Here is a 25,677-nt window from a genome sequence, read left to right as displayed (position 1 = left end):
CAGCAGGGCGGGTATGCGGCCTGGGGAAGAATGTTGGCAAGACAATTGACTGGTTAAGATGGAACTCCGACACCACCTTCGGCAGGAACTTTGGGTGGGTGTGGAGCACTACTCTGTTGTGATGAAATTTGGTATATGGAGCATGAGCTACTAGGGCTTGAAGCTCACTGACCCTACGAGCTGAAGTAACTGCCACCAAGAAAATGACCTTCCAGGTCAAGTACTTCAGATGGCAGGTATTCAGTGGCTCAAAAGGAGGTTTCATCAGCTGGGTGAGGACGACGTTGAGATCCCATGACACTGTAGGAGGCTTGATAGGGGGCTTTGACAAAAGCAAGCCTCTCATGAATCGAACGACTAAAGGCTCTCCAGAGATGGCTTTACCTTCCACACGATAATGGTAAGCACTAATCGCACTAAGGTGATTCCTTACTGAGTTGGTCTTGAGGCCAGACTCTGATAAGTGCAGAAGGTATTCAAGCAGGTTCTGTGCAGGGGCAAGAACGAGGTTCTAGGGCCTTGCTCTCACACCAAACGACAAACCTCCTCCACTTGAAAAAGTAACTCTTTTTAGTGGAATCCTTCCTAGAGGCAAGCAAGACACGGGAGACACCCTCAGACAGACCCAACGCAGTGAAGTCTACGCCCTCAACATCCAGGCCGTGAGAGCCAGGGACTGAAGGTTGGGGTGCAGCAACGCTCCGTCGTTCTGCGAGATGAGAGTCGGAAAACACTCCAATCTCCACGGTTCTTCTGAGGACAACTCCAGAAGAAGAGGGAACCAGATCTGACGGGGCCAAAAGGGCGCTATCAGAATCATGGTGCCGTGGTCTTGTTTGAGCTTCAGTAAGGTCTTCCCCACCAAAGGTATGGGAGGATAAGCATACAGGAGGCCGGTCCCCCAATGGAGGAGAAAGGCATCCGACACTAGTCTGCCGTGTGCCTGTAGTCTGGAACAGAACAGAGGCAGCTTGTGGTTGGTCTGAGAGGCGAAAAGGTCCACCGAGGGGGTGCCCCACTCTCGGAAGATCTTGCGTACCACTCTGGAATGAAGCGACCACTCGTGCGGTTGCAGGACTCTGCTCAGTCTGTCGGCCAGACTGTTGTTTACACCTGCCAGGTATGTGGCTTGGAGGAGCATGCCGAACTGGCGAGCCCAACGCCACATGCCGACGGCTTCCTGACACAAGGGGCGAGATCCGGTGCCCCCCTGCTTGTTGGTGTAATACATTGCAACCTGATTGTCTGTCCGAATTTGAATAATTTGGTAGGACAGCCGATCTCTGAAAGCCTTCAGTGCGTTCCAGATCGCTCGGAGCTCCAGGAGGTTGATCTGCAGATCCCTTTCCTGGAGGGACCACCGACCCTGGGTGTGAAGCCCATCGACATGGGCTCCCCACCCCAGGCGAGATGCATCCGTCGTCAGCACTTTCGTGGGCTGCGGAATTTGGAATGGACGTCCCAGGGTCAAATTGGTCCTGATGGTCCACCAGAGCAGTGAAGTGCGGCAACTGGTGGAGAGGCGGATGACATCTTCTAGATTCCCGGTGGCCTGAAACCACTGGGAAGCTAGGGTCCATTGAGCAGATCTCATGTGAAGACGAGCCATGGGAGTCACATGAACTGTGGAGGCCATATGACCCAGAAGTCTCAACATCTGCCGAGCTGTGACCTGCTGAGACGCTCTGGTCTGCGAAGCCAGGGCTAGGAGGTTGTTGGCCCTCGCTTCGGGAAGGAAGGCCTGAGCCGTCTGGGTATTCAGCAGAGCTCCTATGAATTCCAGAGACTGTGTTGGCTGGAGATGGGACTTTGGGTAATTTATCACAAACCCCAGCAGCTCCAGAAGTTGAATAGTGCACTGCATAGACCGGAGGGCTCCTGCCTCCGAGGTGCTCTTGACCAGCCAATCGTCGAGATATGGGAACACGTGCACTCCCAGCTTGCGTAGGTAGGCCGCTACCACCACGAGGCACTTTGTAAACACTCGTGGGGCAGAGGCGAGCCCAAAGGGCAGCACACAATACTGAAAGTGCCGTGCGCCCAGGCGGAATCTGAGATACTGTCTGTGAGCTGGCAGTATCGGGATGTGAGTGTATGCGTCCTTTAAATCCAGGGAACATAGCCAATCGTTTTTCTGAATCATTGGCAGAAGGGTGCCCAAGGAAAGCATCCTGAACTTTTCTTTGACCAGGAATTTGTTCAGGCCTCTCAGGTCTAGGATGGGACGCATCCCCCCTGTTTTCTTTTCCACAAGGAAGTACCTGGAATAGAATCCCTGCCCTTCTTGCCCGGGTGGTACGGGCTCGACCGCATTGGCGCTGAGAAGGGCGGAGAGTTCCTCTGCAAGTACCTGCTTGTGATGGGAGCTGAAGGATTGAGCTCCCGGAGGACAATTTGGTGGCAGGGAGGCCAAATTCAGGGCGTATCTGCACCGCACTATTTGGAGAACCCACTGGTCGGAGGTTATGAGAGGCCACCTTTGGTGAAAAAATTTTAACCTCCCTCCGACCGGCAGATCGTCCGGTATGGACACTTTGAGGGCGGCTGTGTTCCCGTGGATCCAGTCAAAAGCCCGTCCCCGGCTTTTGCTGTGGAGGCGCAGGGGGCTGCTTAGGCGCACGGTTGACGAGAACGAGCGTGCTGGGGCTGTCCCTGTGCCTGGCGAGGCCTTCGGGTCGGCTGGGTGTACCTACGCTTTGCAAAAGAATAGGGCACAGTCTGCCGGGCCCGGGAAAAACGTCCACCTGCTGAGGTGGATGCTGAAGGCGCCCGGTGGGAGAGCTTGTCGAGGGCGGTTTCCCGCTGATGCAGTTGGTCCACCAGCTGCTCGACCTTCTCACCAAAAATATTATCCCCCCGGCAAGGGACGTCGGCCAGTCTCTGCTGGGTGCGGTTGTCCAGGTCAGAGGCACGCAGCCATGAGAGCCTGCACATCACTATACCTTGGGCCGCAGCACGAGATGCCACGTCACAGGTGTCATAGATACCCCTGGACAGGAACTTTCTGCACGCCTTCAGCTGCCTGACCACCTCCTGATAAGGCCTGGACTGCTCCGGCGGGAGCTTATCGACCAGGTCCGCCAGCTGCTTCACAGTGTTCCGCATGTGGATGCTCGTATAGAGCTGGTAAGACTGGATGCGGGTCACGAGCATGGAGGATTGGTAGGCCTTCCTCCCAAACGAGTCCAGAGTGCGAGACTCCCGCCCCGGGGGCGCCGAGGCGGTATCCCTCGAACTCCGTGCCCTCTTGAGAGCAGAATCCACGACCGCCGAGTCATGGGGCAATTGGGGCCGCATTAACTCTGGGTCCGAGTGGATTCTGTACTGGGACTCTGCTTTCTTGGGAATGATGGGATTAGATAGTGGTCTCATCCAGTTCCGAAGCAGTGTCTCCTTGAGGACATTGTGTAACGGTACCGTGGAGGACTCTCTAGGTGGTGATGGATAGTCGAGGACCTCGAGCATCTCAGCCCTCGGCTCATCCACAGAGACCACGGGGAAGGGAATGCAAATAGACATGTCCCTTACAAAGGAGGCAAAGGAGAGGCTCTCAGGGGGCGAGAGCTTCCTCTCTGGTGAAGGCGTGGGGTCCGAGGGAAGACCCGCAGACTCCTCTGAGGAGAAATATCTGGGGTCCTCCTCTTCCCCCCACGAGGCCTCTTCCTCGGTATCGGACATGAGCTCATGTAGCTGAGTCCTTAACCGGGCCCGGCTCGACGTCGAGGCACCGAGGCCTCGGTGTCGTCGAGCGGTGGACTCCCGCGCCGGCGGGGACGAAGCTCCCTCCATCGACGTCGACAGGGACTCCACCTGCGTGGCGGTCGAGACCGGCGCCGCAAGCGGCGGCGGTGTCGACGACCTCGGCACCGGGCTACAGCTCGCCGGCGCCACAGTCAACGGCGCCGAGGGCGCAAGCACCCCCGGCGCCGGCACAGCCTGGCGCATCAGCCCTTCCAGGATCCCCGGAAGGATGGCTCGGAGGCACTCGTCCAGGCCCGCTGCCGGGAAAGACGGGGGGGGCCGGTAGAGGCGTCGGTGCCGGAAGCTGGTCGGGTCCAGGAGACTGCACCGAAGTGCTGGGACCCTGACGTGTCGGTACCTCCACTACCGAGGGGGACCTTTCCTCTCGACGCGGACGTTTCGGCGTCGACTCCTCTCCGGTACCGAGAGCCGGATGCATGGAAGGCGACCGATGACGGTGCTTTTTAGATTTCTTGCGGTGCCCGTCATCGGTGCCAGGTGGCATGGAGGAGGAGGAGGTCGATCCCCCTCGGTCCCGAGGAACCGGGTCAGACAGGGTTCGGTCCCGAGGGCCGATTGCCCACGCGGCCTCTCACCCCTACCTTCGCCGGAGGACCGGCGGGCCGACGGGACCTGTGCTCCTGGGGTCGATGCCATCGGTGCCGATTTCTCGAGCATCGATACCGGTACCGAAGAACCGGCCTTCGATACCGATGCCGTCGAGGTCGACGTCGAGGGGCCGGCGCAAGTTCCAAAAAGACGGTCCCGCAGAACTTGCCTCGCAACCTGAGTCCGTTTCCGGAGACCAAGACACAGAGAACACGACTTGATATTGTGCTCCGGCCCGAGGCACTGGAGGCACCAAGCGTGGGTGTCGGTCTGCGAGATCGGCCGGCCGCACCGACCACACTTCTTAAATCCACTCGGGACCTTCGAGGACATCGACGGAAAAATCGTGTCAGCGAAGTTAAAGTCGTCGATGGTGGCGGTAATCACACCTCGAAAAAATAATCGACCGCGCGGCCACAAGGCCGCAGCGCGACGCCCCCGCTCGAAAACGAGGGAAAGATAGAGTGCGTGCTCTCTTTTTTTTTTTTTGAAAAGAAATTCGGAGCGCGCGGCAATCAAAACTAAACGAAAATAAACAAAATTTGCGTAAACGCGACGGCTTTCCGGGGCTGACGAAGAGAGAGCGGCAGTAGCACGACTCTTTCCAGGCGCGGAAAGAAAAGGACTGGCGGGAACGGTTGCGCACGGGCGGGAAGACGGCCGCGCATGCGCGGTGGGCGTGCCCTGCGTGCGGACCGCCCGCGAAGCTTCTTCCGGTTGGTGGGGGCTGACGCGGACATCACCCAGTCGTGAGAACAAGCAGCCTGCTTGTCCTCGGAGAAAGCTAAGCACACCTTTTTTACTTGTTAAACTTTACTCAACATTTAATAAGGTTTTAATGCACAAAAAAACCATCTGCAGTAAAACAGGAGTAAGAATGTGTGCTAAAATTAGTGTACCTTCATGCAAATCCCATTTAAATGAAGGGGTTAGCTATTATTCTTCAATGTAGTTTTTTTTTGTTACATTTGTACCCCGCGCTTTCCGACTCATGGCAGGCTCAATGCGGCTTACACGGGGCAATGTAGGGTTAAGTGCCTTGCCCAGAGTCACAAGGAGCTGCCTGTTCCTGAAGTAGGAATCGAATTCAGTTCCTCAGTTCCCCAGGACCAAAGTCCACCACCCTAACCACTAGGCCACTCCTCCACTCACCCCTGACTTGGTAACTAAATTTCCAGCATTAAAAAAAAAAAAGTGTAGGGGTAGAGTAAACTTAACTTAATGGTGCTAGGTCAGCATGGTCCTACATCTGGAATCCCCAGGTACAAGAGTCCTAAACTGAGGTCTCTCAGGTCCAGAGTGGTCTCCCATACCAGAGAACGAAGTCCAGAACCATGCTGGCGCAGTACCATAAACTAACACTAGCCCAATTCCATCTCTATGCCAGAAGTAAAATTTCCTGGGTGAAACAGAACTAACCACTGGGGTATCTAGGATCTTGGAACTTCAGATTTGGGAATTACAGTGGGAACCACATATTTGGGATCTCCAACCTGGAAGGCTCAGGTCTGGGACCCTGCTTCAGGACTGCCAAGTTAGCAACCCTATGACTGGAGAATACCACCCCCTTGCCCACTCACTTATTAACCCATCTACCAACCTTCTAACTCACTCTCACCCCTAGAAGCTCCCATACTTAGCTTCCCTAGATTCTCCTATTTTCAGTACCAGCATTTAAAAATATTAGGGATTCAGTAGACCCTACCTGACACCCTGCCATTGAAAAAAAAACAAGACAAAACAGCAGTTTACTAGAAGTCAGTGACCTCACTGAACCATACCCCATTTTAAAAATGGATGGCATTGATTATAGTGGAACCCTGGAAAAGTTCAGTACACCGAGATCTTTGGGGAGGAGGGTGGCTTTCTGGTCCTGGAGCACAGTCAGGCTGGGTCAGAGAACTCTCAATTTTATGAATTCGGTTGCAGGGTATGTATTAAACTAAACTTCTAACCACTAAAAAATAAAACAATTAAATTAATGAACTTTAGTTCTAGCCCACCTTCCAATGTAAAAAGGTGTAAAACAATCTTTGTACTCTTGCTTTTGCACATACTTTGCAATAGCATGCTTTTTTTTTAGTTCAGTTTTTATATTTGTTATGCTGCCTTTCTCTGGAACACAAAGCGGTGTAACATTAAACATAATTGCAATTAAGAATATAATAGCAAAGACATGTACATAAAGAAAATAGGCCAACATCAATCATTCTCTACAATACCAAAAGTGAATTGGTAATTTGGATTTGATATTTACTCACCTTTTCCAAATCCAAGCTCAAGGCAAGTTACAATTCAGGTACCATAGTTATTTCCCTGCCCAAGAGGGCTTTCATTTTAAGTTGCACTTGAAGCAATTGAGGGGGAGGGGCTTGAAGTGACCTGCTGAAGGTTGTAAGGAGGGTCTATGGGAAAAGCTGGATTTAAAACCTGATTCTCAGCCCAGTGCTATAACTACTAGACAACTCCTCTGCTTACATGCTATTTTCTCAATGCATCAGAGGCTATCTTGTTTTCTAATGCACAAGAAAAGGTGCACTAGATTTTAGCACACATCCTGACACACTGCCAGGGGCAACCTACCAAATAAGATAATCTTTATTGCTTTATTTGAAAGACTGACTCGTAAGCAGTGCATTGCAATACACCGCTAAGGGTCAGGAACCACTATTTAAATGACAACAGCGCTGGAGGCAGGAAAGTGGACATCACTCCTGCCTTTCAACTTTGAGGCAGGTGGCAGGGGGGTGGGGAGTGCGGGGAGGGGGGTTACACTGGACTAACCTTTTTGGAAGTTGGGGGCAGGGGAGGAAGGGGGGCTGTAGGACTACTAGAGATTTACATATTATTTTTTTATGTTTAGGGGAGGGGCCACTAGACTTATGAATTTTTGTTTTATGTCAGAGGGAGGAGAAGGGATCTGGTTGGGGAGCCATTAGCCTACCAGTGCAATTAACCTTTTCTATGCCACCTCAGATCTTGACAGTAACGTTTTCACCTTGTGCTTGCACTGAAATGGCCTGAGTACTTCTCAGCATTGCTGCAGAATTATTACAAAGCTTGTTACCATACATTTTAATATGCTGTGTGCCAACATCTACCGTGCAAGTAAATTAGGTGCTGAACCCCTTACCACTAACATGCGCATTAGGCTCTCATTAACTATGCACTTTTGCTCACAGCAGCATTCTGCATCCTGAGACAGGTGGTGGGAAGGGTAGTGGGAAAGGCAAAATTAAATATATACATTGAAAATAAACTTACTGAAAGTATGTTGCTAAGGGCCATCAGTTCAGAAATTGCAGCATTGAATAAATAATTCTTGGTGAAGTACCCGGTTACCTGGGGGGAAAAACAAAATAGTTAATTCCTTTTTTTTAGCTAATCAAAATAACAGAGAATTATAACAATGGCAGATTCCCCTGTTAAAATCAGGTCAGTGGAATTCACAAAATAGTCAGGCACGTCCTTGTAAACATTTTTTACATCTGATCTTATAAAACACAACTGCAACAATACTCTTACAGCAGATGGATTTGTATGGTGGGTGGCAATTACTGTGATAACCTGAAATCCTAACAGAAATGCTTACTTGGACTATGTCTCCGTGAGCAGTACATCGAGACTGAGTGATCATGCCTTTGACGGGAAACTCTACTGGGTTATTTTATTTGGGGGGGGGGGGGTGGAATTTTGTAGCTGTTGATATTCAGATTCTTTGGATGTATGTTTGATAACTTTCAATAAAGCTGCTTGAAAAAGAAAAAAAAAGAAATAGAAGTGCTGGGTCTCTCTGGCAGCTAGGCAATTTGCTCAATGCATCATGTTTCAGTTTGTTTTCCAATGCTAAAGTAAAGAAAAAGTGCGCTAGATTTTAGCACCTCTTTGTTACTCATGTTTTATTACATTGGCCCCAAAGAGAGGTACATTACTAGTAATGGCAGCTATTTTGAGCAGACACTGATTATTACAGAATTAAATAAGAGCTAGGTTTCTCTGGCAGGCTAATCAAGTACAGATATAAATTTAAGTCCCAGTGGGAAAGCTGGCACATATGTAGCCAAGTCTATATGGGAGTCTACGCAGGGTTTGGGGACCTAGGAGGATGGATATTCTCCTATTTCATGAAATATCTAGGCACCATCATGCTAGTATTGCTAGCTATTTAGATTATTACAGAGCCTTGTAGCTAGGCATGGGAAAGGTGAGTCTTAGAAGAAACTGAGTAGGGATCTTGTATATTTATTTACTCATGATGGAAGAGTACCAACAGGACTGTCCTCAAGGAGAAACTATGCACACTTTGACTGGCAGCTGGGATGTATCCTTAGTAATGTGGACAGAAAGATCAAGCTAACGAGATGGACTGATTTGTCTTTTTCTGCTATCTTCTACTATATGACTATTGACGGATGGAATGAAACAAAAATTCGTTAGCTGCGAAAATAATATGGAGGAGTAGCCTAGTGGTTAGTGCAGTGGATTTTGATCCTGGGGAACTGAGTTCGATTCCCACTGCAGCTCCTTGTGACTCTGGGCAAGTCACTTAACCTTCCATTGCCCCTGGTACAAAATAAGTACCTGAATACATGTAAACCGCTTTGATTGTAGTTGCAAAAACCTCAGAAAGGCAGTATATCAAGTCTCAATTCCCTTTCCCCTTTACATAATAGGTCAAAGCGGTTAACAATATAAAATCTACTATAATAATTTGCAATCCAACGTTCTGAAGCTGACTGAAGTTGAAGCCCGGTTCGTAATGTCTGAAGCCTTCCGGTGATGTCACTGTGTTGCCTAGGAAACTGCGACGCGTCTCAAAACCTACTGCTTAAAAAACTGGTGTACGTAAAAGAAAATGGTAGACTCAACATTGCATCGTGAATTGCGTAAGGAAGGGCGAGTGCAACATTTCTTACGGCTTAAAAATAAATCTAAGCTCTTAACCTGATAAGAGTGAAAAAAACAAAGGTCAAAAGGATATACGGTGAACTAAAGTAAGGAAGTGCAGAAAAAACACTGTAAAACGGGGAAAAATGTGCATCGTGCATCATCGGGAGAGAGTAACATGAACATGAGTGCTGCGTGGCAGTGTAGTAAAACTGAGTGAATGACAAGCGTGAGTGATTGTTTTTAAAGAAGAATGGTATTCTGGCATTGCATCGTCAGTGAGAAGTGAAGAAGGAAAACAGTGCATTCAAAGGAATATAAAAAGAGTTAACTTGAAAAAGACGCTCAGACGGCCAGCGACACCGTTGGCCGCTGCGGCAGGAGCAGTGCCCATGTCCGGCCCTTAGGTGACGGCAGCTCCTCAGCGCTGGATGTCCGTCAGCCCCCCCTCGCTCTGCTCCCTTGACGGCCCTCCATTCCTCCCCCGTCCCTGGGAGTCAGAGACTGAAAAGAAACCACCAGAAGGAAGAAGAGGAGGTGGCGAGGCGAGGCGAGGCCTGAACGACGGCGCTGCGCCCGAGTTCGGAGAAGAGCGAAGAGCATTGGTCACCCCAGGAGGAGAAGCGTCAAGCACCCCCGCAACGACAGGGAGGAGGCGCTGCCCTTCCCCGGATCCCCCGCCGAGCTGGATTTATTTATTGCTCCAGGAAGAGCAGGAGGACGACTTGCCTGGATCGCTCTGCCTTCGCCCTCCTCCTCCTCATCGCGCCCTATTTACTCATTCCAGACGGATTTATCCTTCTCAACCTAGCCTTGCAGTCTATTTATTTATTGTGCTGGGAGACGCCTTTTGAGGAGGGGAGGGGCGGTGGAGGAGGAGGGGGAGGAGGAGGGTCCTGGAACTCGGAGGAGAGGGAGGGAGGCAGGTAGGGGGGGGCGTGGAACTTGGAGGGAGGGAGGGAAGGGAAGGGAAGGGAAATGGGACTTGATATACCGCCTTTCTAAGGTTTTTGCAACTACATTCAAAGCGGTTTACATATATTCAGGTACTTATTTTGTACCAGGGGCAATGGAGGGTTAAGTGACTTGCCCAGAGTCACAAGGAGCTGCAGTTGGAATCGAACTCAGTTCCCTAGGATCAAAGTCCACTGCACTAACCACTAGGCTACTCCTCCAGGTAGGGGGCATGGAACTTGGAGGGGAGGGGGCCCTGGAACCTTGCTAGCGCCCGTTTCCTTTCTGCTGGAAACGGGCCTCTTTTACTAGGTACCAGTATGTACGCATTAAAAATTTACTAAAATCTGCATACTCTTTCTCTCTTACAAAAACCAATACATACAACTCACTCACAAACATAAAGAATGAAAACAACAGAAATACATAACACAAAAAACACATCTCATTGTCATGCATCAAATTAGTCATAAAACAATCTGGGAAATTATTCATTAGCATCACAAGAAATATCTAACAACACTTCCATTAAAAAAATTCATGGCAAAATCAGATTACCTTGCTAGCGCCCGTTTCATTTCTAACAGAAACGGGCCTTTTCCTCTAGTATTAACATAAAATCAAAACAAAGAAAATCGCCACTGACAATCATCCACACAAAGGTAAAATAAAATATAGATTACAAGTTACAGTGTGTGCAATCCAAACAGGAACAGGCTATGTTTCTCATTCACAACAGGTGTTTTCTGTAGACTGCAGAATGATCAGGCTCACAAGTAGGTGATGTTTTCAGATGGTGTCAGGACAGAACTGCTCTCCCAAAGCTTGGAACTTATATGCGCAGTGCAGGGGTGTAGCCAGACAACAGATTTTGGGTGGGCCTAGGCAAGAAGTGGGTAGGCACCAAATGTTCTCTCCCCCATCCCCACCCCAAAAAAATATTTCTGCTGGTGGGAAAATGCTTCTCTCTAGTCTCCACCTTGGTAGTCTGCAGCAGGCATGCACTGAAAACTGAGCATGCGAACATGCCAGTATTGTGGAGAGCAGCATTTTCATTACCATGTGCTACTGTTGGATGGGCCTGAGGCATAAATGGGTGGGCCCTGGCCCACCTGTGGCTACGCCACTGGTGCAGTGGTCTCCTTAGTTAGTTTCATAGCTAAAGAATGAATTTGACTCTTGGTGAAGTGGGTTCTGTATAATGGATCAATCAGGCAGTCTACAGAAAATACCTATTACAAGTAAAAAAAATAATGCTCAGCAGGACTGAGTCAGGGCTGCGCTTTTAGCTATAATCTGTCTTATTTAAAATCAGCCTGATCATAATTTGATTTTTTTGGTATTAGTGGGGTGGTTTATAGATGGTTTCAAGGTTTTTTTGAAGTATATATTTTATAGAGTGAAAATATCAGGCTCCTTTTTCTCAGATTGATCCCCTGAATGTGGGGTCCCGCAGGGTTCACCAGTCTCACTGATTTTATTTAATTTTCTAATGGCTCCATTAGGCAAGAGGCTTGCGAATTTGGGTGTGTGTCCTTTTATATATGCTGATGATGTTAGTATTTCCATTCCTTTCGAGAATGATGTTATTACTAGCAGATATAAACAAAGGACTGGATACCCTGGAAATGTGGGCCACAGCTTTCAAGCTGAAATTGAATACATAAAAGACACAATTTTTAATTGTGAGAAGTCCGTTCAGCCCTGTTTTGATCAATAGTTTTAAGACTGATGCTAATATCTACATAATCGAGTCCAGTGTAAAGATATTGGGGGGTGATTACTGATAATAATTTCTTATGTGAACAGCAAGAATTGGCGACAACTACTAAGATGTTCAGAATTTTATGGAAACTTAAAAGAGTGAGGGTGTATTTTCCCTCGGAAACCTTTCATTTGCTAGTTCAAACTTTGGTCTTAGCTAACTTAGGGCCCTGTTTACTAAGCCGCGCTGTAGGCATGCAAGCTTCTGGCACGCGCTAATGCTAGACACACCCATAGGAATATAATGGGTGTCTCTATTGTTAGCGCATGCTAATTTTTAGCACACCTACAGCGCAGTTTAGTAAAGAGGGCCCTTAGATTACTGTAATGTTGTATATGCAGGCTGCAAAAAGGCTGCGGTATGAAAACTTCAGACAACACAAAATACTACAGCCCGTTTGGTCTGCAGGGCATCAAAATGTTAAAGGGTGACTCTATTGTTGGTGTCTTTACATTGGCTGCTGGTCGAGGCATGCTCAATATTTAAAATTGTGTGTCTTGATCTATCAGATTGTATGGTTCCAGCTATATGCAGGAACTGATTGATCTACCTCAGAATGCTACAGCTAATTCAAGAGGATTTTTATTGCTCCATTAACCAAAGGGCAGTAAATTTGTCTATAAATCTATATATTCTGCTAGTTTTTCATTCCAATTGACTAAATGGTGGAACCTGTTACAGTTGGAAATTAGATCTCAGAAGAGTAACTCAATGTTTTGTAAAATGTTAAAAACTTTTTATTTACAAATGATACAGATACTTAGAAATTTTGCCATCTTTTCTTTTCAATTTTGTTCTTGCTGGATATAGGTATGGATCTGCTTTCATCACTATATGATTTATTGATTGACTGTAACCCACATAGAACTTTTATTGGCTAATATGGGGTATACGTGTCAATAAATGTAAATGACAAGTACACAGGAATAAGGATGGTCCACAGATTCCACAAAAGCAAGGAAGCACTAGAGGCTTGCTATAATTGTATTTTATGAAGCACCATAAATGGGAACAATTCCACATAGAGATGGACAACATCAGTCCAGTGGTCATAAAGGCAGAGATGGGTTGTACTTAAGTACAATTGGCAGTACTTCTACTTGTAACGAGTTACTTTTTTTCACAATATTTTTTTACTTGTAATGAGTTACAAGTAAGCTGTACTTTTGTACTTAGCAACAAAGTACAAATTTAGAAAGTATATATTTTTTAAGAAGTATTTTACATACCTCCTGCTTCTCACCCTCTACAGGCAATGTCAGATCTGGCTTGCAGCTGATTGGGCCTGAACGTCCGAGTCCCAGAAACAGCTGAGCTGGGACCAGAAGTCCAGGCCCAATTAGATGCAAGCCAGTATCTGACATGACTTGGAAACCGTAGACCCCCCTCCCCCCTTGAGTATGATTGGCCAAGGAAATGTACCATCAGCCTCTCACCTACCCAGAGTCCTCCGAGCTGGCCCCTGCTCCTACCTCCTCATTTAGCAACAGACTAGGAGCACTAGGAGGAAGTGGTACTTATGCGCTGAAGTTGTCACATGTGTACGCTGTGTTCAGTGAAGTACTGCTCCTGTAGCCTGACCGAGTTTCCCATAACCCCTCCGTTAGTGCTGCTCACATATCTCCAGTTGCCAGGGCTGCAGGACCTAGTGCAGCTCCTTGGCAGAGATAAGCGGCACTGCTCTGCAAGGCTGCAATACGTCTGCAGCGAAAGCCGCCCCAGAACTAAAACCTCTCTGCCTGAGCTGATGTAGGCATACATGGGCCAGCAGCATGAGAGGTCACCTGACTACAGGCACATGCATGTGGGGACCTAAACGTGCAGTACAGCAAGTTTTCCCAGAGACTTCCATGTGCAGTCAGGAAGAAGTAGTGCTGCTTGCCCGCTGCCTGCAACATTAACATTAGTCACTGCTACTGACTAGTAGCTAGCTCTCAGTCTCAGTGTCTTCACTGTGTCTGCTCTGTATTCTGCAGCAGTACTGGGTCAAGTGTATTACTTTTTTTTCAGCAGCAAGCTAAGCAATCAGCCCACCATTGAGCCAAGAGAGAACCGACAGGTACCATTCCCTGGTTTGTCTCATCTCTTTAGGGTTGTAGAGGAGGTGGGAAGGGGGCAGGGGAAGCAGTGGGCACCGGTGGCTTGTTGCCTTATTCTCTCAGATACGGTTTCCCTTTCTCATTCCCAGTTTCGCCCTTTCTTGCTTGTTTCCTACACAGAAGCCTATAATGGAGGTGATTAAAAGATAAAACATTTGCAAACGTAAAATTACGTTACATTTTAAAATGCTATGCATATAGCTATTAAAAGTTTTATAGCGGAAATCTTTTGAAAACATAAAACTCCTTCCCTCCTCCACTCTCTCAAAAATAAATTTAACAAGCTTGTTAAAAAGGCATTAATTTAAATTTGTAATCTAATTTATTAAGTTTCTGTTCCATTGTACCCATAGAGATCTAGACAGATTACAAGTTGATAAGTATATAATCACAATATAGTACTGCTTGTAAACACTAGATTTTGTGGTCCAACTTGTTAAGAATACTTTTTACTTTGTAATAAAAAAGAAGTTTTAAGAGCTGTATTTTTTTTACTTTTACATGAGTATTTTTTTATAAGACTTTCTACTTTTACTTCATTACTTTTGAAGACAGTACTTTTACTTAAGCACTTTTTAAAAAGTAATGACCCCATCTCTGTGTGAAGGTCCACCAGGCACGAATGCCTGCTTCAGGGGTAACTGCATTTTGAAATGCCAGATCTAATGCAAACAAGCATTAGATCTGACATGTCGTATGAGAGGTATTTGCACTCATTCTGGCTGTGGACCGTAGCAGTAGTGTGAAGGTATGAAGTGTGGACCAAGTTGCTGCTTTGCATATGGTGTCCAGTGAACAGGAGAGCCATGGTAGCTGCTGTGGCTCTGATTTGATGAAGAGTAACCAAGTAGGCAGTGATGTACCATAACTAGGGCTTCTGATCCTAGGCATTTTTCAAATGGCATTTTAGGTGGTTTATTTTTCAGGGAACTAGTTGCTTTGGGAGAGGGAAAATAGGGGTTTATCAGTGTATTTGCATCTTGAATTTAAATTTTAAGTCATATTAATTTAGAAATACGTATTTTTTTAAAGAAAGGGTTTGACAAAGTTACTGCCAGCTCCAGTGCAGAACTTACCAAACATTTATTAGCTTCCCCTAGTACATTCCCACCACTCTCTCCCCCCAATCTGTCCTTTCCACACTTCCTCTCTTCCCCAAAGTCCATTCCCAGCAACCCTCCTCTTTCCCCCTTCCCCAGCCCCTCCCCCCATCTCACTCCCTTGAAAAACCTACCCCTTACTGTTTCTCCTCACCTCAACTCTACCATTTTTTTCAACCTTCCATCCTCTCATCATTCTGTGTCCTTCCTTCCCCAGTACCACCATTCTCTCTCCTCACTGGTCCCACTGTCCTCTCCCCTTCTGCTTCCAGCACACAGAGCAGAAAATGTGTCTGCTGGAATCTACTGCATGGTGGACAGAGCATTTCTCCCTCTCCTTATTGGCTACCTCTCTCAATTCTGTAGTTTAAAGCTGATAGCCATCTAATTCTATATTCTAGGAAACAACCCAAATCCTTTTCCCCTGCAGTCTAAACCCAACTGCACATCACAACGTCAAAAGTACAACACTCAGAGCAAAGCTGCAGGGAAAGAGGAAACTGTCCAAGGCACTGCAGCTGTCAAAGTACAAAAATGAGAAAGGTAGCTGATAAGGACAGCTAACTGTCTGCCAAATATTGCTACTTCTGGGAATGGAAGAAAGAAGACAGACATCTATCCTACTCTGATAAAGGCATCCAAACATCACTGGATTGCTGAAACAGGACAGCATGTAGGTTTTTTTGGCTATAACTGGAAACCCCATTGGGGTTGTGTTATCAGGTTTTCTGGCTATCACTGAAAATTAAAGGCCTAAATGCAACTACTTAGTTGCCTGTATGGGATCAAATTTGCAGTATATCAAATGCTCATCAATAAATAAATAAACTCATGCATGATGGTATTAGTTATGGAACATTTTATGCTAACAGTTAGCCAAGGAGACTAAACTTTATCTCAAACACACAAAGCAAATATGTGTCCTGTTTGTACTGCGCTACACATCGTATGGTTTCCGGCTGAGTTCATTTTCTGTTGACAGGTTGATGCAATCCTGGTTTTACCCCACACTTGCAGGGACTTGCTGTACTGACTTCTCTAAGAAAGCATTGGGGACAAACCTGAGACTAGATATGCTTCTCAGATCTTAAGATGAACTACTACTTTTCATGCTCCAGTTCCAGGCTGTTTTGTTTTGGTTGTCACTGTTAAGAGCGGTATGCTGTCACCATGAAAGCTCAGCATCCACTGCTATAATAAACCTTTTTTCATGCTTAAAAATGAAAGTCCTTTTATAAAATTAGGTCATGTCTAAAATTAGGTTCAGTGCAAGCTTACACAATAGCTGTGCTTGGTTGAGGAGCTTGGGAGACCATGGACAGTCACACTTTACACACATATTTCATAAAATACATGCTAATATTTAGGTGTAAATATCAGTGGCCATAACCTAGTCATTATCTCTGCAGAATAAATGCTAATATTTTATGAAGACACACAGGTGCCTATCAGGCACATTTTCGAAAGAGAAGGGTGCCCATCTTCCGACAGAAATCGGGAGATGGGCGTCCTTCTCTCAGGGTCACCCAAATCGGCATAAAGGCAAGGACAAATCAAACTTAGGTATACATGTAAAGTATTACATACCATGTAAAATGAGTTTATCTTGTTGGACAGACTGGATGGACCGTACAGGTCTTTATCTGCCGTCATTTACTATGTTACTATGTATAATCGAAGGCCGATTTTGGGCGTCCCCAACTGCAGTCCGTCGCGGGGACGACCAAAGTTCATGGGGGCATGTCAGCAGCATAGCGAAGGCGAGACTGGGGCGTGATTAAGAGATGGGCGTCCTCAGCCAATAATGGAAAAAAGAAGGGCGTCCTTGATGAGCATTTGGCCGACTTTACTTGGTCCTTTATTTTCACGATAAGAACTGGATACGAATAAATACCACGGGAGGCGGTAGGGTGCTATGATGTTTTTAAGGGTAAAATCCTAAAACTTGGATGGCCAGCTGATGCAGTATGGGATACCCTGATACTGAGCACAATTAGCATAAAAAAAGAAAAAAATTAGTTTTGCACATTTTCACATTTTATGTTTTGATTTAATGAATGTATGAGTATATATGTTTGGGGGTTTTGTAAATATTATTTAATTAATAACACTAAAAAACCAGACCATCATTTATACCCCAGTGGAGTACGGCCTTTATTTTCACGACCAAGCCTCAAAAAGGTGCCCAAACTGACCAGATGACCACCGAAGGGAATTGGGAATGACGTCCCCTTACTTCCCCAGTGGTCACCAACCCCCTCCCACCCTAAAAAAAAAAAAAAAAAAAATTTTGCCAGCCTCAAATGTCAAACCCAGCTCCCTGACAGCAGTAAGCAGGTCCCTGGAGCAGTTGTAGTGGGTGTAGTGCAGTTCATCCAGGCGGACCCAGGCCCACCCCCTCCCCTACCTGTCACACTTGTGGTGGTAAACCCACTCCCCACAACTATACACCACTATCATAGCCCTAAGAGGTGAAGGGGGGCACCTACATGTGGGTACAGTGGGTTTTGGGGGGGAGTTGGGGGCTCAGCACACAAGGTAAGGGAGCTATGCACCTGGGAGCAATTTGTGAAATCCACTGCAGTGCCCCCTAGGGTTCCCGATTGGTGTCCTGACATGTGAGGGGACTACGAATGCTGGCTCCTCCCACGACCAAATGCCTTGGATTTGGTCGTTTTTGAGATGGGTGTCCTCGGTTTCCATTATCTCCAAAAACCGGGGACGACCATCTCTAAGGACGACCATCTCTAAGGTCGACCTAAATGTTGAGATTTGGGCGTTCCCGACCGTATTATCAAAACGAAAGATGGACGCCCATCTTGTTTCGATAATACAGGTTTCCTCGACCCTTTGCCGGGACATCCTTAGAGATGGTCGTCCCCGTTCGATTATGCCCCTTCATGTGTTTTTTTCAGAACAGGCACATTCTTGCCCTGTTAACCTAAACATCCGGTTATAAAATTACCCTCAAAGAGTTTAGAAGTGAGACACAAAGTGTGAACCTTTAAAATTACAAGTAAGAGATGCGTCAGAAGGCAAGGGGATTTACAACTGTAGATCTTTCCTTCACTCATTAGCAATGCGTAAATCTCAAGCTAACTTGCCACTACTGCTATTTTTCACAAATCAATGTAGACACATGTTAACCTCAGACACGCAAGAATTCTTGCTCTTCCAGATCTTCTTAGCTGCAGCCTTATCTTTCTCACTTAGCAGGTAGGGAGCAGGTGCAGTCCCGGAATTCCTAGCATCGATGAGCTTGGTCATCAAGGACCAGACACGTGCTTGCCACCTTAGGACTCCACGAATGGCATCAGCTGTGCATCACAGAGAAAGAAAAGAAGAACTTGGTTTTAGCTACAGTAGAGTGACAAAAAATAAAGGCAAAATGAGGACATTTGTGATGATTGTACTGTCTGTAAACTGCTGCTGAGTGGCTATGGTCTATTTTTTCTCTCCCCACACCACTGAGCAAGTCACTTGTAGCAGTTTTTCTTACCCATGAAAAGTTAGTATAATACCACATACTAATTCTTTTCCTTTTAAAATTTGTTTTATACTATGACAATCCAACAAAAACTCCTCTTGCCTCCTTAGACTTAACAAAATCAAATTTGATCCATTACTGCTCATCCGTCAGGCCCCATCCCTCCTCATCCCCCCCCCCCCCCCCCCCACAAGGTACAAACAGCAAATGTCTCTTTTCTAACATTTTCTGCATTGGCAACACCTAACTCCAAAGCAACATTCTCATCTTTGTGTCTTTCCATACTTTATCTAGACTCCATATCCTCTTAAATTCCTCTGTCTGACCTCTTTTCTTTGCTTTCATATCACTTAAGATGTATACACTTTGCAGTTTCTCATAAAATCTTACCTGCATAGGCTCATTTGGGTTCCTCTGTGCTTTAGCCAGTTCACAATTAGTTGCCATTATACAACATATTATAAGAATCTGCTTATACTTGGGTATCTCTTCAAAAAGATACACCAACATACAGATACTGGTGTCATCTGCTACAAACACTCCTGTTAACTCCTTTCAAAGGAGCATATCTGCTGCCAATAACTTGCTACCACTGGACAGATCCACCACACATACATCATCATACCAGAACTTTACCATAAGTACATAAGTACATAAGTAGTGCCATACTGGGAAAGACCAAAGGTCCATCTAGCCCAGCATCCTGTCACCGACAGTGGCCAATCCAGGTCAAGGGCACCTGGCACGCTCCCCAAACGTAAAAACATTCCAGACAAGTTGTACCTAAAAATGAGGAATTTTTCCAGTCCATTTAATAGCGGTCTATGGACTTGTCCTTTAGGAATCTATCTAACCCCTTTTTAAACTCCGTCAAGCTAACCGCCCGTACCACGTTCTCCGGCAATGAATTCCAGAGTCTAATTACACGTTGGGTGAAGAAAAATTTTCTCCGATTCGTTTTAAATTTACCACACTGTAGCTTCAACTCATGCCCTCTAGTCCTAGTATTTTTGGATAGCGTGAACAGTCGCTTCACATCCACCCGATCCATTCCACTCATTATTTTATACACTTCTATCATATCTCCCCTCAGCCGTCTCTTCTCCAAGCTGAAAAGCCCTAGCCTTCTCAGCCTCTCTTCATAGGAAAGTCGTCCCATCCCCACTATCATTTTCGTCGCCCTTCGCTGTACCTTTTCCAATTCTACTATATCTTTTTTGAGATACGGAGACCAGTACTGAACACAATACTCCAGGTGCGGTCGCACCATGGAGCGATACAACGGCATTATAACATCCGCACACCTGGACTCCATACCCTTCTTAATAACACCCAACATTCTATTCGCTTTCCTAGCCGCAGCAGCACACTGAGCAGAAGGTTTCAGCGTATCATCGACGACGACACCCAGATCCCTTTCTTGATCCGTAACTCCTAACGCGGAACCTTGCAAGACGTAGCTATAATTCGGGTTCCTCTTACCCACATGCATCACTTTGCACTTGTCAACATTGAACTTCATCTGCCACTTGCACCAACAGAGAACATTATAACCATTCTATACCATAGTGGCCAATTTAGAAACTCTCAAGAAATTTAAAAAGATGGCCTCCTATGTCTTTCTCCCACTTACTCATATGAACTAACTTATCTCCCTATAAACTGATTATATCACACCCTCAAAAGGGGCCAGCTACTGTTTCATTCGACACTGCCCTCAACTGCAGGAAGTATTACAGATGGAGGCAGGCATAAAATCCTACTGCTTTAAGCTACACTGCTCTTTTAAGCCTCAAGGGCATCAACATAAAAAATTCTTTCCCCTTAGTAGCATCTTCCGAGGCCACCCCCCCCCCTTTTAAAACATGGCCTGTGAATGAATCCTCCCTCCAATTTTCTCCTTTAATAACTCTCTCCTTCCCCCCATAGAATTCCCAAGAGAAATTCAAGGTTAAGTATCCTTGTTATGTGTCCCCATTGTTTATGGATTCTTTACACTATTCCATAAAGACTCTCAACTGTGCCACACAGAAGCACTTCTGTATAAGTGGGACCCCAGGACAATTGCCCTTTTTGTTTGTTACCACTTGCCTTGCCACTTTAGAAGGTTTATGTCGCTAGATAAAAGTGAAAACTTTGCAAGAACTTGTTCCGGAAGATTCAAAATGGCCGCTGACTAGTTCGGACGCTCAGAAAGCTCCGGGAAAGAAAAATGCCAAAGAGAAGGGGCCGCTTGTCCTCCGCCGCTGCCCCTCCACGGCAAAGTCTTCCTTTACAGTCCACAATGATTGATTACCTTCGTGGAGCACAGATATCAGGAACACCGGGAGCAGGTCTGCTAGGTCGACCGGGTGGAAATGGAACCATTTCGGAGACCGCTGGACTGGAGCTATCGCTCAGCCCCGATGATAGGGCGCCTCCCCCGCAACCCTCGGGAGCGAGCACGTCGACGCCGGATCCTAACAGGACGCCACCGAAGAGTGTAGTCATCCACAGGACCGAGGAGGAGAGTCGAACTGCGGACAGTGTGGACCCTTTTTGTGATCTAGGTGCCTCTCGAGGGGGAGATATGACATCTAATAATCAGCACCAGATGGAAGCTGTGACCGGAGATAAAGCACTACAGACCGCTGTTGCAGTTACAGAGGTACAATTTCCTAAATCCCAGAAACCCACTGAAATTACATTAGAGACTCTATACACTTTGATTGTGGACTTGGGGAGTTCCTTAAGTCCACAAATTAAACAATTATCTCAAGAAATGTCTAATATGGACCACAAGGTTCAACAGACTGAACTCAAGGTAGAGACAATATCGAATCGTCAAGAAGAATTGGAAAAACAAGTGAAAGAGGTTCATTTAAACCAAGAGACTATGATCAAAGATTTAATTTCCTTGAGGAGACGTACTGAATTCTTGGAGAATGTAACCAGAAACAATAATATCCGCTTTTTAAATTTTCCAAAAAAATTTGGAGTTTTACCAAGGGAAATGCTTAGAAAGTATATTACTGAGACACTTGGCGCTTCAGAGGAAATGGTTCCACCATTTACACAAATATATTACCTGCCCCAGAAGCGCCCAGTGCCTCAAGAAAAGTCAGAATTGGATATTTCATTGATACTGGAATCCTCAGATACTGAATTAGTTCAGGCATCTACTTTAATTGCCACAGTAGCCTTGTCGCCAGATAAACACTGGCTGATGAGACTTTTCTTCCAAAATAAGGATAAGAGTTTCCTTGGTTTAAAAGTTAGTCTCTTCCCTGATGTGACTAAAGAGACTCAAAAACGTAGACAGAGATTTTTACTTATGAGGCCTGGTGTAATTCAGTTAGGAGGTACGTTTTTTCTAAAGTACCCGTGCAAATGCCTAGTTAAATATCAATCTAATAAATATGTGTTTTATGAGCCGGCACAGCTTTCTTCATTCTTAGCTGCAAAAGGACAAGGGAGTAATTAACTTAGAACCCTATATATTAAGAGAAGATATCTTTTATGAGCATCCGAATTAAAGAAAGCTTCCTTAATTATTTTCTTTTGGAATCCATGATGTAATTTTTGAATCTCAATAATGTGGACTTTAATTAACATGCTGTAAATGTTTGAATACTAATTGATTTCCTTATATAGTTAAACAGTGATGTTATTTACTTGACAAGTTTATTTTTGCTTGTTTAATATATCTAAATTGATAAATAAAGAATTAAAATAAAAAAAAAAGTGAAAACTTTGCCCATTCAGATCCTGGAGAGAGATTTTGATACTGAACAGGAAAGACCAAAAGAGATACAGAAGATAAAGTAACACCACCATTCTGACTGCTACAATTCTCACCAGCTATATAGCGAAGATATTTACTTGTAGCAGGTATTCTCCAAGGACAGTAGACTTTATATTCTCACAAGTGGGCATATCCTCACCTTTCTTTCTCCCTCTCTCCTGAACTCCCACCCCAGGGCCAGTATCTCTCCCTCTTCTCTCCCCTTCCCCATAGTACTGCATCTCATTCTCCCCTTCCCCGATCCAGCTTTTTCCCCATCTCCCCTCCCTCATGTCCTACCTTTCTCCCCCCCTTCCCCAACTCTTCATCCTTGACCTCGCTACCTCCTTCCCCTTTGGTCTGGCATTGCTCTCCCTCCTCTCTCCACCCTGTTTTCCCCTTCCCCTGTGGTCTGGCATCGCTTTCCCTCCTCTCTCCACCCCCCTTTCCCCTTCCCATGAGGCCTGGAATTACTCTCCCTCATTTCTCTCCATCCCCTCTTCCTCTTCGGTCTGGCATGAAAATCTTCCTGCTCTCTCTGCCCCCCCTTTCTCTTTCCCTGTGGTGTGGCTAACATCGCTCTCCCACCTCTCTCCACCTCCACCCCGCTCTGCAGGCCTCCATGCTTCCAGGCTTGCTGGCAGATTCAGTGATGTAGGCACTGCCTTCGGCCTGCCCCGGAAGCCTTCTCTGTACAGCTTCCTGAGTAGGCAGGACGCTGTACAGAGAAGGCTTCCAGGCCTGGCCGAAGGCAGCACTTACATCACTGACACATGCTGCCTGAGGTCTGGAATTTTAAAGGCTTGCAGCGGGGTGAGTGCGGAGAGAGTTTGGAGAGCAATACATGACACCACACCAGTCATTGGGGGGGGGGGACACCTCCATGGCAGCACCACACGAATTGGGGGGAGGAAGACATAGCAGCACTGAGCACCCCCTTATGCCCTGCACCCAGGGTGGGCCGCCCCCACCGCCCCATCCTCCGTACGCCACTGACTGTACTAGAAGCACAGTGGAAATCTGGTAAGACAAGAGGCGCTCATTTCTTCTCAAGAGATGGGTTTTTTTTTGTATAAAACCAATATAGGTTCTGAGGCACTGCAATTCTTAATGTATCTATCGCAACTCACCATCCCACTAATGGGTAAACCCAAAGTCCCTCACAAAGGTCCATCCTGGTTGGATGTTAGCTATGGGTTTTATTGCTCTGCAGTTTTCTAGTAGGTCACCAATCATATCCATACCTTACCAAAGTCCCAGCCCTTTCCTGATCATCCTTCCCTCTCCCCAGACCCAGCATCAGCCCACAAACACAAGCCTCCACAGTCCTTCCTCTCACTGAGATGGGACCATGTCAACTCAGTTGCACCCCATCCCATCACCCACAACCCTTCATCACACTCATCAAATCATACCATCTTAAAGCATCTATCAGCACACACACCCTTCATACAAACTCTCTTCAAGCATATCTGTTTCACCCCTTTCACACATAGCATTACATGGTCTATTATACTGAGGTCAGGGATCATGTGTGTCCATCCAGCAAGCCACTTGTTGCCTCTTCCAAGCTGCCTTCTCCAGGGCATGTCAATCATTCTTTCCCTTTATCTATTCTTTGCCATTTGGCCAGAGATTTAAATTGAAATTCTGATGTCTCTGCTGTTTGGCTCCAGAGATGCCAGCCTCCTTCTGTGAATCAAGTGCGTCTGGATCTAGACTTTATATTCTAGGTTTTCCCTTCCTTGGTAAAAGCTAGGGTGAAGGAAAGAAGCCATCTATATTTCACCTCCTCTTCATGCAGCTTCCTAATGAAGTCCCTGAGTTCTCTATGCTTTCTTAGGGTCATGAGGAAGACATCTTCAAATATCTCAAACAGGATGAAACTCCCAGGTCAATTCTTTCACTTTCTTAGTCTTTGCTGCCACTTTTCTTTGGTGTTGTAACTATGAAAACATGCAACAATGTCTCTTGGCAAGTTAAATCTGGGGCCCCTGATGCTCTGTGTGTCCGCTCCATTTCCATAGTGAGATCATCATTGCAAAGATCTGCTGACAATATGAAAACAGTCTCCATACTCAGGAGCCTCTGGAACCCCTCTGAAGCACAGACTGTTTCTGTGTGGATGATCTTCCAAGTCTGGAAGCTTATCACAAAGCTCACAATTAGAACAGACTTCAAGTCAGTGATCTGTTTTTTCTGCCTCTGATAGGACCTCTGAATGCTTTTCGAGGCAGGCTTCTATATCTTCCACTCATTGCCCAGTGCTGGCTGTATCATAGTTGAGGTCAACTGCCATCATGGAGATCTTGGATCTAACAGTTGCAAGGTCTGCCTTTAAATATCTACGCCATTCCTCTAGTTGAGCTGGGGAGATGTGCTCTTCAAGGTCAACATTGCCCACCACCACATGTACCTCATGCTCCTCTGCCATCCTCTCAACCCATGCCTCATGGCAATGGCCATGCTGTTTCCCTCCTGGCACAGTGTAACAGCTCCCATAAAGAAAACTGTCATCCTCCAAGAATTCTCCTTTTTTTTGCCATCCTACCGTCTATCACTTTGGATAACAACTGGGCACTGGCAGCAAGTTTCTGGGGCCAAATATGTTTCGAACTTTGCGTTTGGGGAAGAATTTTGGCAGAATTTGGTCTTGTGTGGTCATACCTGTCCATGATGTCACTTTCTTTCATCTATATACTTTTCCATAATTGTGCAAAAGTATCTGCATCTCCAAATTGTGTTTTCATCAGAAAATTCTAGGTCAGAAGTTTGACTTTCACTATAAAAAGAATAATCCAAAAATGATGGCTGTACATGAGCTTTCAAGGCCACACAGACTAAGCCTTCAGATATGTCCTACGATTGTGGTTTTGAAAGTCTCAGGAACATCATCTTTAAATAATTCACACGCTGGTATCATGAAAGGTGTCACAGCTTGCAAAACAATCCAGTTCTCATTACAACCAACACAGCTAGCAGAACTCTCTACAAATTTCACAAGAGAAAAGGGACGAACAAGTTCAGTACTTATGTAAAAGATTCTTTTTATCCAAAAGGACAGAAACACAACCGCAGTGATAAAAGCCAGATGTGATCATTAGGATTCCCAAGTAGCTTTTTTTTAAATTGAGAATTTAAACTATATACATATACATAATGGGCCAGATTCTGTAAATTGTGTCCAAAACCTAGACGGGTCTCAAAAAAATGCTTAGGACTATCTACTATAATAAAAAGCAACCTCAACGTTCTGAGGACACTGACGTCAC

At 46.1% G+C, this 25,677-nt stretch overlaps 1 protein-coding gene across 1 annotated transcript in view; it reads right to left on the bottom strand.

Moving 5' to 3' along the window:
• LARS2 (leucyl-tRNA synthetase 2, mitochondrial) overlaps window positions 1–25,677 on the bottom strand; it is a 242,795-nt gene that overhangs the window by 26,022 nt on the left and 191,096 nt on the right. Inside the window, 2 exon segments of the mRNA XM_030203605.1 lie at window positions 7,615–7,692; window positions 18,303–18,472. Coding sequence (XP_030059465.1) covers window positions 7,615–7,692; window positions 18,303–18,472 — 248 coding nt within the window.

This window comes from Microcaecilia unicolor, chromosome 1, assembly GCF_901765095.1.
Source record: "Microcaecilia unicolor chromosome 1, aMicUni1.1, whole genome shotgun sequence".
NCBI classification, from domain to species: Eukaryota; Metazoa; Chordata; class Amphibia; order Gymnophiona; family Siphonopidae; genus Microcaecilia; species Microcaecilia unicolor.
Note: the sequence above shows the minus strand (reverse complement) of the source record. Positions and strands in the feature narration are given on the sequence as shown.